The following is a 13,838-nucleotide window of genomic DNA, read 5'->3' as shown; positions in this document are numbered from 1 at the left end:
ATAGTGACGACTCCCCTCAAACAAATGACCATAATTTCCTAACCGTAGAGGCTAGAACGGTCATTCTTACACCGTTTTGTTCAGAAGACATGGGGAATCTTCCAGTGTTTACAATTTATCATTAAAATATGAATTATTAAAGATATTTGACTTGTAATGCACCATAACTGAGTAGAGCGAAGCAAAAACTGCCTTGACTTGCCCTCAAACAACGCTTTGTAACTTGAAATCTATTTGGAGTATCGATATCATTCTTTCACCGTAAGAGACAGCAGGCTTTGGTGAACAATCATGGAAATTTTCAGGTCTCTGTGGAAATCCAACAAAAAGTTATGACGAGAGAAAAAAGTGGTTCATTTCCAGACTTTGAAATCTGAAGAAATCTGAGCGAAGGACGAATTTCCTACCCTCAAACAAGTCCAACTCATTTCAGAACGGTAATAGTTGAGAAAGAAATTCTTGAATTGTGAGCGTCAGGAGTGTCTGAAGATATGCCGGGACAAGCCTCATGTCTTAACTTTGCTTCGTTAAGGAGATATGACGATTCGAATATGCCTCTCATTACAGAAATGCAGCGGTGATTTTGAACAAACTCTCCATTGACTTTATATGGAGAGTTTTCTGACCTTGTGTTAGTCTGAGGAGATTTGCGAAAGTTCTATGAATACCACAACAATGATAGTGACATTTTCTGAAAGCCAGAAAAAATACCTACGTTTTGATGTATAATTTGTGGAAGTTGAGTGAATATTGAGCAAGTAGCAAACAGTTGTTCGGACATGAAGAGAAGACTGCAAAAGCTTCAGTGGCACACTGGAAGCCAAGAGCATAGCAACCATAACAACGCATGTATTTTGTGAAAAATCACAATTTTGCAACTCAAAACTTTAAGAGGCATAAAAGTAAAACAGTAAAAGATTTGAAAAAGCTGAATCATACCTGAATAGCCCAATAATTTGTGAACATTTTAAAATTTGAATGGTTGTTCTAGGTGAAAGTATGAGGAAGTAGTTAAGTTTCAAAAACAAGCAAATTTTAGCAGAATTGCTGAAGTTTCCCATTCATTTCAATGGGACAAATTAAAGGAAAAAAGTGGAATATTTTAAAAAGTATAATAGTTAAAAATAGCAAAAGTCATAGCCGGAAAGAGCAAAAATAGCAGAATAGTTTAAAATTTGAACGGTGAAAATCGGCTGAAAATTGTGGAAGTAGTTCTACGGCGAAAAGTGTACGGAAGTCCTAAGAATAATAATAACTAGAAAAATTTGCATTTCCTGCGAAAATGCAGTGTGGATGCTTAAAGCTGAAGCTGTATGCAAAAAGTAGCTGAAAAAGCTGAAAAGTTGCAGAAATTGTAAAAACTTTGCAGAAGCAAAAGAAGTTTGCTAAAATGGAATAACTTAGCAGAACTGCAATATCTTAGAGGAAACATAATACTTGGCAGAAATACAATAGCATAGCAGAATTTAGCAGAAATATTGTAACTTACCAGAAACATGATAACTTCTCAAAAATACAAGAATTTAGGAGAAATAGTATAAGATAACAGAAAGAATATATTTAGCCAAAAATACTTAAACATTACAGAAACACTATGATTTAGAAAAATAGTACAACAGAGCAGAAATATTGTGATTTACCAGAGACACTGTGATGAACTATGAATATTGTAATTTTAAATTAAGACTATGTTTTAGCACAAATATTATAATTTGGCAGAAATACTATAATTTAGCAGAAATACTATATTAAGCACAAATCCTATAAAAAGCAGACATGGTATGATTAAGCATAAATACTACATTTAGTAGAAATACTTTGTTTTAGCACAAATCCCATAAAAAGCAGAAATACTGTACTATGATTTAGTAGAAAAACTATAATTAATCAGAAATACTAAATTTAGCAGAAATACTATATTAAGCACAAATCCTATGAAAAGCAGAAATAGTATGATTAAGCATAAATACTACATTTAGCAGAAATACTATATTAAGCACAAATCTTATAAAAAGCAGAAATACTATATTAAGCACAAATCCTATAAAAAGCAGAAATACTATGATTAAGCATAAATACTACATTTAGTAGAAATACTATATTAAGCACAAATCTTATAAAAAGCAGAAATACTATATTAAGCACAAATCCTATAAAAGCAGAAATAGTATATTAAGCACAAATCTTATAAAATAGCAGAAATAGTATGATTTAGCACAATAGTAATAAGTTAAACAGAAAAATCGGAAAAGCAAAATGGACAGCTGAAAAAATGCTGAACATGCTGAGGTTCCCTCAAATATACTTGTTAAATGACAAAAATCTGCAAAAAAATTTATGACAGCCACACAATTATAAATATGTACACATGAGGAAACACACATGCACAGAGAGACACACACACAAGATCCAATTCAGTCAACCAGTCTAAATATATTGAATTTGAATCTTACAATGAGATCATCCCATTAAAAGGCTTTCTCTCTCTCTCTCTCTCTCTCTGTCACACACACACACACACACACACACACACACAAACACACACAAACACAAAGAGGGAGAGAGCTGCTGAATTTGAATCCACCAATCAGAGTGGCTGTGTACTTTTTCCCGCCAAAACAGGTGCTTCTGTTTACACACGCAGCACAGAGAGACACAGGATTATTGCAGTCTATTTCTCATAGTGACGACTCCCCTCAAACAAATGACCATAATTCCCTAACTGTAGGGGCTAGAGCGGTCATTCTTACACCGTTTTGTTCAGAAGTGATTGGGGAATCTTCAAGTGTTGACAATTTATCATTAAAATATGAATTTTTAGAGATATATGACATGGATGACTTATTGACTTAGAAGCCACGAATTCCCCAATATGCAAATTTGAATGGCTGAGGCCACATATATGATTGGCTGGCTGGGAAGCCGTGCAGGCCCTGATTTGTGGATTTGAATTCCTCAGCCCTGATATGATTGGCTGGCTTAGAAGCCATGAAGGCCCCAATATGCAAATTTGAATGCCTCAGGACACATATATGATTGGCTGGGAAGCCGTGCAGGCCCTGATTTGAAAATTTGAATGCCTCAGTCCTCACAGAGGATTGGCTGCCTGGGGACCTGGCAGAAATATATAGAAATACTATGATTAAGCATAAATACTACATTTAGTAGAAATACTATGTTTTAGCACAAATCCTATAAAAAGCAGAAATACTATAATTTAGCAGAAATACTATATTAAGCACAAATCCTATAAAAAGCAGAAATACTATATTAGGCACAAATCCTATAAAAAGCAGAAATCGTATGATTAAGCATAAGTACTACATTTAGTAGAAATACTATGTTTTAGCACAAATAGTATAAAAAGCAGAAATACTATAATTTAGCAGAAATACTATATTAAGCACAAATCCTATAAAAAGCAGAAATACTATATTAGGCACAAATCCTATAAAAAGCAGAAATAGTATGATTAAGCATAAATACTACATTTAGTAGAAATACTATGTTTTAGCACAAATAGTATAAAAAGCAGAAATACTATAATTTAGCAGAATAGTAATAACTTACAAAATGACAAATATGGAGGCATATTGAAACACAAATGCACAGAGGGACACACAAACACAGGCTCTAATCCAGTCAACCAGTCTAACTATATTCAATTTAAATCCTACAATGACATGCTGCCAAATAAGGGCAGGGTCCTCTCTCTCCCACTAAACACACACACACACACACACACACACACACACACACACACACACACAGAGGGAGAGAGCTGCCGAATTTAAATCCACCAATCAGAGTGGCTGTTTACGTTTTCCCGCCAAAACAGGTGCATCTTTTTACACACGCAGCACAGAGAGGCACAGGATTATTGCAGCCTATTTCTCATAGTGAGGACTCCCCTCAAACAAATGACCATAATTTCCTAACCGTAGGGGCTAGAGCCGTCATTCTTACACCGTTTTGTTCAGAAGAGATGGGGGAATCTTCCAGTGTTAACAATTTATCATTAAAATATGAATTATTAAAGATATTTGACTTGTAATGCACCATAACTGAGTAGAGCGAAGCAAAAACTGCCTTGACTTGCCCTCAAACAACGCTTTGTGACTTGAAATCTATTTGGAGTATCGATATCATTCTTTCACCGTAAGAGACAGCAGGCTTTGGTGACCAATCATGGAAATTTTCAGGTCTCTGTGGAAATCCAACAAAAAGTTATGACGAGAGAAAAAAGTGGTTCATTTCCACAGTTTGAAATCTGAAGAAATCTGAGCGAAGGACGAATTTCCTACCCTCAAACAAGTCCAACTCATTTCAGAACGGTAATAGGTGAGAAAGAAATTCTTGAATTGTGAGCGTCAGGGGTGTCTGAAGATATTCGGGGACAAGCCTCATGTCTTAACTTTGCTTCGTTAAGGAGATATGACGATTCGAATATGCCTCTCATTACAGAAATGCAGCGGTGATTTTGAACAAACTCTCCATTGACTTTATATGGAGAGTTTTCTGACATTGTGTTGGTCTGAGGAGATTTGCGAAAGTTCTATGAATACCACAACAATGATAGTGACATTTTCTGAAAGCCAGCAAAAATACCTACGTTTTGATGTATAATGTGTGGAAGTTGAGTGAAAATTGAGCAAGTAGCAAACAGTTGTTCGGACATGAAGAGAAGACTGCAAAAGCTTCAGTGGCACACTGGAAGCCAAGAGCATAGCAACCATAACAACGCATGTATTTTGTGAAAAATCACAATTTTGCAACTCAAAACTTTAAGAGGCATAAAAGTAAAACAGTAAAAGATTTGAAAAAGCTGAATCATACCTGAATAGCCCAATAATTTGTGAACATTTTAAAGTTTGAATGGTTGTTCTAGGTGAAAATATGAGGAAGTAGTTAAGTTTCAAAAACAAGCAAATTTTAGCAGAATTGCAGAAGTTTCCCATTCATTTCAATGGGACAAATTAAAGGAAAAAAGTGGAATATTTTAAAAAGTATAATAGTTAAAAATAGCAAAAGTCATAGCCGGCATTAGCAAAAATAGCTGAATAGTTTAAAGTTTGAACGGTGAAAATAGCACAAAAATTGTGGAAGTAGTTCCACGGCGAAAAGTGTACGGAAGTCCTAAGAATAATAAAGAATAAAGAGAAACAGGAACTCAATAGTGTGGATGCTTAAGCATCCACACAATAATAAAGAATAAAGAGAAACAGGAACTCAATAGTGTGGATGCTTAAAGCATCCACACAATAAAGAGAAACAGGAACTCAATAGTGTGGATGCTTAAAGCATCCACACAATAACTAGAAAAATTTGCATTTCCTGCGAAAATGCAGTGTGGATGCTTAAAGCTGAAGCTGTATGCAAAAAGTAGCTGAAAAAGCTGAAAAGTTGCAGAAATTGTAAAAACTTTGCAGAAGCAAAAGAAGTTTGCTAAAATGGAATAACTTAGCAGAACTGCAATATCTTAGAGGAAACATAATACTTGGCAGAAATACAATAGCATAGCAGAATTTAGCAGAAATATTGTAACTTACCAGAAACATGATAACTTCTCAAAAATACAAGAATCTAGGAGAAATAGTATAAGATAACAGAAAGAATATATTTAGCCAAAAATACTTAAACATTACAGAAACACTATGATTTAGAAAAATAGTACAACAGAGCAGAAATATTGTGATTTACCAGAGACACTGTGATGAACTATGAATATTGTAATTTTAAATTAAGACTGTTTTAGCACAAATATTATAATTTGGCAGAAATACTATAATTTAGCACAAATACTATAAAAAGCAGAAATACTATAATTTAGCAGAAATACTATATTAAGCACAACCTTATAAAAAGCAGAAATACTGTACTATGATTTGGTAGAAAAAACTATAATTAATCAGAAATACTATATTTGGCAGAAATACGGTATTTGGCACAAATCTTATAAAATAGCAGAAATAGTATGATTTAGCACAATAGTAATAACTTAAACAGAAAAATTGGAAAAGCAAAAATGGACAGCTGAAAAAATGATGAACATGCTGAAGGTCCCTCAACTATACTTGTTAAATGACAAAAATCTGCAAAAAAATCTATAACAGCCACACAATCACAAATATGTACACATAAGAAAACACACATGCACAGAGAGACACACACACAAGATCCAATTCAGTCAACCAGTCTAAATATATTGAATTTGAATCTTAGAATGAGATCATCCCATTAAAAGCCTTTCTCTCTCTCTCTCTCTCTCTCTCTCTGTCACACACACACACACACACACACACACACACACACACACAGGGAGAGAAAAGTGAGTTTCTAGGTCAGCCCGGGAGCTGCTGAATTTGAATCCACCAATCAGAGAGCCTGTGCACTCTTTCCCTCCAAAACAGGTGCATCCTTTTTACACACGCAGCACAGAGAGACACAGGATCATTGCAGTCTATTTCTCATAATGACGACTCCCCTCAAACAAATGACCATAATTTCCTAACCGTAGGAGCTAGAACGGTCATTCTTACACCGTTTTGTTCAGAAGAGATGGGGGAATCTTCAAGGGTTGACAATTTATCATTAAAATATGAATTTTTAGAGATATATGACACGGATGACTTGTTGACTTAGAAGCCACGAATTCCCCAATATGCAAATTTGAATACCTGGAGCCCACATACATGATTGGCTGGCTGGGAAGCTGTGCAGGCCCTGATTTGTGGATTTGAATTCCTCAGCCCTCAGATATGATTGGCTGGCTTAGAAGCCATGAAGTCCCCAATATGCAAATTTGAATGCCTCAGGACACATATATGATTGGCTGGGAAACCGTGCAGGACCTGATTTGAAAATTTGAATGTCTAAGTCCTCACAGAGGATTGGCTGCCTGGGGACCAGGCAGAAATATATAGAAATACTATGATTAAGCATAAATACTACATTTAGTAGAAATACTATGTTTTAGCACAAATCCTATAAAAAGCAGAAATACTATAATTTAGCAGAAATACTATATTAAGCACAAATTCTATAAAAAGCAGAAATACTATATTAAGCACAAATCCTATTAAAAGCAGAAATACTATATTAAGCACAAATCTTATGAAATAGCAGAAACAGTATGATTAAGCATAAATACTACATTTAGTAGAAATACTATGTTTTAGCACAAATAGTATAAAAAGCAGAAATACTGTAATTTAGCAGAAATACTATATTAGGCACAAATCTTATAAAATAGCAGAAATAGTATGATTTAGCACAATAGTAATAAGTTAAACAGAAAAATTGGAAAAGCAAAATGGACAGCTGAAAAAATGCTGAACATGCTGAGGGTCCCTCAAATATACTTGTTAAATGAAAAAATCAGCAAAAAAATGCACAGGGAGAGAGAAGTAAGTTTCTAGGTCAGCCTGGGAGCTGCTGAATTTGAATCCACCAATCAGAGAGCCTGTGTACTTTTTCCCGCCAAAACATGTGCCTCTTTTTACACACGCAGCACAGAGAGGTACAGGATTATTGCAGCATATTTCTCATAGTGAGGACTCCCCTCAAACAAATGACCATAATTTCCAAACCGTAGGGGCTAGAGCGGTCATTCTTACACCGTTTTGTTCAGAAGAGATGGGGGAATCTTCCAGTGTTTACAATTTATCATTAAAATATGAATTATTAAAGATATTTGACTTCTAATGCACCATAACTGAGTAGAGCGAAGCAAAAACTGCCTTGACTTGCCCTCAAACAACGCTTTGTGACTTGAAATCTATTTGGAGTATCGATATCATTCTTTCACCGTAAGAGACAGCAGGCTTTGGTGAACAGTCATGGAAATTTTCAGGGCTCTGTGGAAATCCATCAAAAAGATATGATGAGAGAAAAAAGTGACTCATTTCCAGAATTTGAAATCTGATGAAATCTGAGCGAGGGACAAATTTCCTACCCTCAAACAAGTCTAACTCATCTCAGAATGGTAATAGGTGAGAAAATAATTCTTGAATTGTGAGCATCAGGAGTGTCTGAAGATATACCGGGACAAGCCTCATGTCTTAACTTCGCTTCGTTAAGGAGATATGACAATTTGAAAATGCCTCTCATTAGAGAAATCCAGCGGTGATTTTGAACAAACTCTCCATTGAGTTTATATGGAGAGTTTTCTGACTTTGTGTTACTCTGAGGAGATTTGCAAAATAACTATGAGTCCCACAACAATGATAGGGACATTTTCTGAAAGCCAGCAAAAATACCTACGTTTTGGTGTATAATCTGTGGGGCTTGAGTGGAAATTGAGCGAGTAGCAAGAAGTTGTTTGGACATGAAGAGAAAATTCAAACAGTTTCACTGTCTCCTCTGAGTTAATTGCATAGCAACCATAGCAACGCATGTATTTTCTGAAAAATCACAATTTTGCAACTGAAGACTTAAAGAGAGATAAGATGAAAACAGTAGAAGATCTGAAAAAGCTGAATCATACAGGAATAGCCCAATCATTTGAGAACGTTTTAAAGTTTGAATGGAGTTTCTAGGTGAAAGTATGAGGCAGTAGTTAAGTTTCAAAGACAAGAAAGTTTTAGCAGAATTGTGGAAGTTTCCCATTCATTTCAATGGGACAAATTAAAGGAAAAAAGTGTAATATTTTAAAAAGTATAATAGTAATAAACACCAAAAGTCATAGCCGGCATTAGCAGAAAGAGCAGAACAGTTTAGAGTTTGAACGGTGAAAATAGCACAAAAATTGTGGAAGTAGTTCCACGGCGAAAAGTGTACGGAAACACCCGGAATAATAAAGAATAAAGAGAAACAGGAACTCAATAGTGTGGATGCCTATTAAGGCATCCACACAATAAAGAGAAACAGGAACTCAATAGTGTGGATGCTTAAAGCATCCACACAATAAAGAGAAACAGGAACTCTATAGTGTGGATGCTTAAAGCATCCACACAATAAAGAAGAAAGAGAAACAGGATCTCAATAGTGTGGATGCCTATTAAGGCATCCACACAATAAAGAGAAACAGGAACTCAATAGTGTGGATGCTTAAAGCATCCACACAATAATAATAATATAGAATAAAGAGAAACAGGAACTCAATAGTGTGGATGCTTAAAGCATCCACACAATAAAGAATAAAGAGAAACAGGAACTCAATAGTGTGGATGCTTAAAGCATCCACACAATAAAGAGAAACAGGAACTCAATAGTGTGGATGCTTAAAGCATCCACACAATTATGGATTTGATCAACTGGTCTCTGAATGCTATTGACACCCTTTTCTCAACGAGAAGTCTTGGCTCGGGAGAGCCCGAGTGTCCTGGAGGTACTTTCCCTGCCGGATACACGATGGACGGGTGGCAGAAATGGAGGATCGTGTGCCTGGCGGGACTGTCGATCGAGGACGCTGAAGATATCGACCTATTCGAAACCATGATAACAGGGTTCTTGCTGATCGGAGCTGGCTTGGCCCTGGCTTATCGGAGAATTAAGAAAGCGGAACCGGCTGTTCAAACGCCCACAAGACTGTCCGCTGGGATGAGGTGCGACTTCACAGAAAGGGCTCACTGAGTGCAGCACGGTTAAGACCTTGGAGAAGCTTACGGCTGCCATGAATACTCAGAATAACCTCTGAGCGTACATTGGATTACATCAGGGAAAAGTCCACTTCGAACAACACCTCTGAGTGGTAGTCAGATTACATCTTGGAGCAGCTGACTGCGGTCGTGAGGTCTCAGAATCTGCTCTTTGAGCACAAGAATGACAAGACCACAGAGCACAAGTTTGATAACATCATGGAGAAACTTGCGGTTCTCCAACGGGAGATTGAGAGACCAGTGTTGGAGTGTTAAAGAACAGCTTTGAAATTCTCATGACCATCATAATGCGGCTATCCCATCGGCGCCAGCTGTGGGCTCAAAGCCGGAGCCGAACAAAAACTCCCTGATAACGACTGTGTTGAGTCTGTTCCTTCCCATTCCATGCAAGGCCACCTGGGTTGGCTGGAAGACTGTTTACTTAGCCTGGCAGGGCGAAGGACACTGTCTCAGCTGAACTATGGACACACACACACATACATATACTGATACTGATAAGCACTCACTGACGCATCACCCTCCCTACCCTGGATCCAATGCCACCTCCAACGCTTACCTCCCCCATGATGTGGACATCGGGGCAGCTGGAGGCGCAGTCGAAAGATTGCAGCGGTCCCAGATCAGATGTACACACTGGAACTCTTTCCCATGTTGCTGTCTGTGTTTATTGTGCTGTGGTGTGTTGATATCTGTGCATTCCTGTATTATCCTTCTGTGTTACACATTTCAATGTTTTTTTTCCTCGCTACCTAGCCTGACCTGTCTCCCCAATGTGATGTTTGTATTGTATGTACGGTCGGCAAGGTCTGTCATCTCGGTTGTGGGCAAAAGACCTGCAACTGACAAATAAAGGCCATCTCTCATCTCTCATCTCACCTGATTAGTAGGTTAGTGCTTTTCCTGCTGTCAGCTTTGAAGGCTTTTTTTCCCTCTTTGTCTTTGTAGTAATTAAACTGCATTTTTCTTGGACTCACTGCCATCAGACTCATTTATTTCTTCTGCATTTGGGTCAAAAAGACAGAAAAACTTCTACATTTTCTTTCTTGAACAGCACAAACCAAGAACTGCTGAACTCTTATTTTAAGCTTCTTCTCTCTTCTTCTTTTTCTGATTTAACTTTACACATTCCCCTTCATGTTTTCAACAGATCTCAGAAAACCTGGGCAAGATGTACAGTGAAATGATCTTTGTCCACGGCTTTGTTCACTGTGACCCCCACCCAGGCAATGTGCTGGTCCGAAAGTGTCCGCAGACCAAAAAGAACGAGGTTGTTCTGCTTGATCACGGCCTGTATCAGGTGGGAAATCTCGATCTTGCCTGTGCAGAAAGAAAATGCCATTTGTTCCAATATTGCTGTCCATTTTTCATGCTGTTGGCTGAGGCCTTGAGTCAAAGGGTAGACAGCTAAGATGCACATGAAAAATAAACATACACACTTTAACAGGCACACTTTTATTAGAGCTACACAGGATAAAAGCTTTTTGATAAACAACTCATTTGATGTTGTTCTCAGCAGAGTGCTGTGTTTGAATGCACCACCACCTTAATAATACAGGCACATGTGTGCACTCATGTCCTAGACACACAAACAAACACACACACTCCTTGATTATTAACACACTCGTTCTTTCAAACACCCACAGTCTGATACAGACATGGACCATTCTTCCATAAGTTTATTTTCTGCCTATTTCTTTGTGCATAAAGAGGATTTTAGTAATAAATATGCAACTCCATCATTTTTGACACACAGTACCAGTACACAGAGACTTCCCTTGGATCATAATAGCACCAATTTATTCCTAATGATTTGAGATTTCATCTGTGATTTTGGAGAAGAATATTAATCAAGCTAAGATAGACACACATACACATACTCATGTTCAGTGTTATTACCAGTAGGATACTATGCAGGGCTTTTGTGCTCCAAGTGCTGGAGTTGGTAAATGGTTCTTAGCAGGGGGATTAAATATGCCTAAAGTAAGAAATGCATTAAGAGATGAAGCAGATTTCTCTCTTTTTGTAACCCTAAGCCCTAAAAGCCTGAAGAGACACTGTGGTAACTGCTTGGACACCTTGGTTTGTGAATGTGATAACTTCAAACTTCAAATCTCAGTGACCTCGACGTCAGAAGTCAAGTTTTCTGAAAAAAATGTGAATGCATTAACCCAAGAAGGAAGTCGCCTAGGATGTTCAAGTTGATACCACAGGTGCATCTACTGAAAATCTCAGATGGGTTCAAGTCTCAGTGACCTCAGTGATCTACTACAGTGTAAAACAGTGAATATAGTGCTGGTATTACTGCCCAGCCTCTTACCTGTGAACCAGTCACTCTTAATCACATATTCTCTGCTGCCTCCATAGGTTCTGCAACCAGACTTCAGGTTGAACTACTGTCAGCTGTGGCAGGCTTTGATTAAGGGCGACATGTCAGGGGTGGAGCGTTACAGCCGCAGACTGGGCGCTGGGGATCTGTACCCCCTCTTTGCCTGTGTACTGACTGCTCGGTCCTGGAAGGCGGTGAATGCCGGTATTAGTTCTGTACCTGTCACCCGTTCCGAGGTATGAACTTGTACACACTCAAGCTTACTGTTACTTCATCATCTTATCCTCTCAATTTGACCTGAAACCATGACAGACTGGTATTACTGTTTTATTACTACTGCTGTGAATAAGAGTAAATTGTAGTGTAATGGATCATTTTAGGTTTTGGCTTTGACACCGTTGCTGGGTTGATTGTACATTGGTCCACTGGTAATGCCTCAGCGCTCCAGTAGGGGGATTCATGCAAATAAGAAAAGAATGCAATGATTTGCAAATGAATTCAACCCATATTTTATTTGCAGAAACACAGAAACACAGAAAATACATCAAATGTTTAAACTGAGAAAATGTACCACTTAAAAACAAAAAGCAAACAATATGATGAAGACAGCGAGACAAAACACAATGAGGGTACAAATAACTGCAGAAGTTAACACAACTGCTGGGAACACACAGGTCCAAGCAACTGGGAAACGAGACTGGGAAACTAAAACTGAATATTAAACACACAAGACAAGGGCTACCAAAGTCAGAGAGGAAATAACATAACGGAATACCTAACACAGAGACGAAGGGAAGTGGAGAACTATGGCTGTAAAATTACAAGAGTGTACAGAACCGACAATATCTATAACTGGGGAATAAATACAAATGGAGTACACTACGGTCTACAGGGATAGAAGAGAGAAAACTGTACATAACTGAACATAAACAATGAGTCCAAAATATACAAAATGCTTCGTCAGAGATCCAGGACCCTGACAGAAGCAACAAAACCGTCCTCTCAAAAATATGTTGTCTTAATAGGAGCATATGTGGCCTGTAAACCTGTATGTACTATTCAGCAGGCATGGTGCCTTTCCAGATGTGTACTAATGTACCTCCATGCCACCAGAGATGCAGGCTTCTGAACTGAATGCTGATAATAAGGTCCATCTCCAGTTTATGGTGGAGGACACATTCATTTTGTTGGTACATGGACTGTTATTTTTTTCAATACCTGCTTGGTCAACATTCAGTGAAATTCAGAACAACAACTATCAGGAATTTCTTACAGTCCAATTATTGCTACAAAAAATAAAACGACAACAAAAAGCGAAACAAGATACTGTACTGTGATCCAGTGATCCAGAGGTAGAGCAACAGGTTGTTCTTGTGCTGCCATGATTAGTGCCTCTGTGCTGTCTTTCAGTCCAGCTTTGTCCAGCCACTGGTAGGATTTCTGGATATCAGCCACCTCCTCTATCTGCCGGTGGTACATACCGTGCAGGGGCCTGTCCTTCCATGATGGTTCCTCGTCTCCCTCCTCTTTCTTGGGTTTCTGCTGCCTGAGGTATTCACTGAGCACGTTGGGGCCATCTTCGTGATGTATTCGTGGATGTTCGTTGTCTCATCCTGGACTGTGGTGCTGACACTCACCAGTCCCCGGCCCCCTTCCTTCCGCTTAGCGTACAGCCTCAGGGTGCTGGACTTGGGGTGAAACCCTCCATGCATGGTAAGGAGCTTTCTTGTCTTGATGTCAGTGGCTTCTATCTCCTCCTTTGGCCAGCCTATTACCCCAGCAGGGTACATGATCACGGGCAGGGCGTAGGTGTTGATAGCCCGGATCTTGTAAATGGTAAATGGCCTGCATTTGTATAGCGCTTTTCTAGTCCATAGGACCCCAAAGCGCTTTACACTACATTCAGTCATTCA

At 38.2% G+C, this 13,838-nt stretch overlaps 1 protein-coding gene across 7 annotated transcripts in view; it reads left to right on the top strand.

Moving 5' to 3' along the window:
* The window catches only part of adck1 (aarF domain containing kinase 1), a 121,368-nt gene that overhangs the window by 80,514 nt on the left and 27,016 nt on the right, over nt 1-13,838 (top strand). For all 7 annotated transcript variants that reach the window (XM_080870509.1, XM_080870508.1, XM_080870505.1 and 4 more), the window contains 2 exons: nt 10,747-10,896; nt 11,964-12,161. In XM_080870509.1, the coding sequence (XP_080726635.1) occupies nt 10,747-10,896; nt 11,964-12,161 (348 nt within the window). The remainder of the gene's footprint in view (nt 1-10,746; nt 10,897-11,963; nt 12,162-13,838) is intronic.

This window comes from Rhamphochromis sp. 'chilingali', assembly GCF_963969265.1.
Source record: "Rhamphochromis sp. 'chilingali' genome assembly, chromosome: 21".
In the NCBI taxonomy this organism is placed as follows: domain Eukaryota; kingdom Metazoa; phylum Chordata; class Actinopteri; order Cichliformes; family Cichlidae; genus Rhamphochromis; species Rhamphochromis sp. 'chilingali'.
This window is presented reverse-complemented; position numbering and strand designations above follow the sequence as displayed.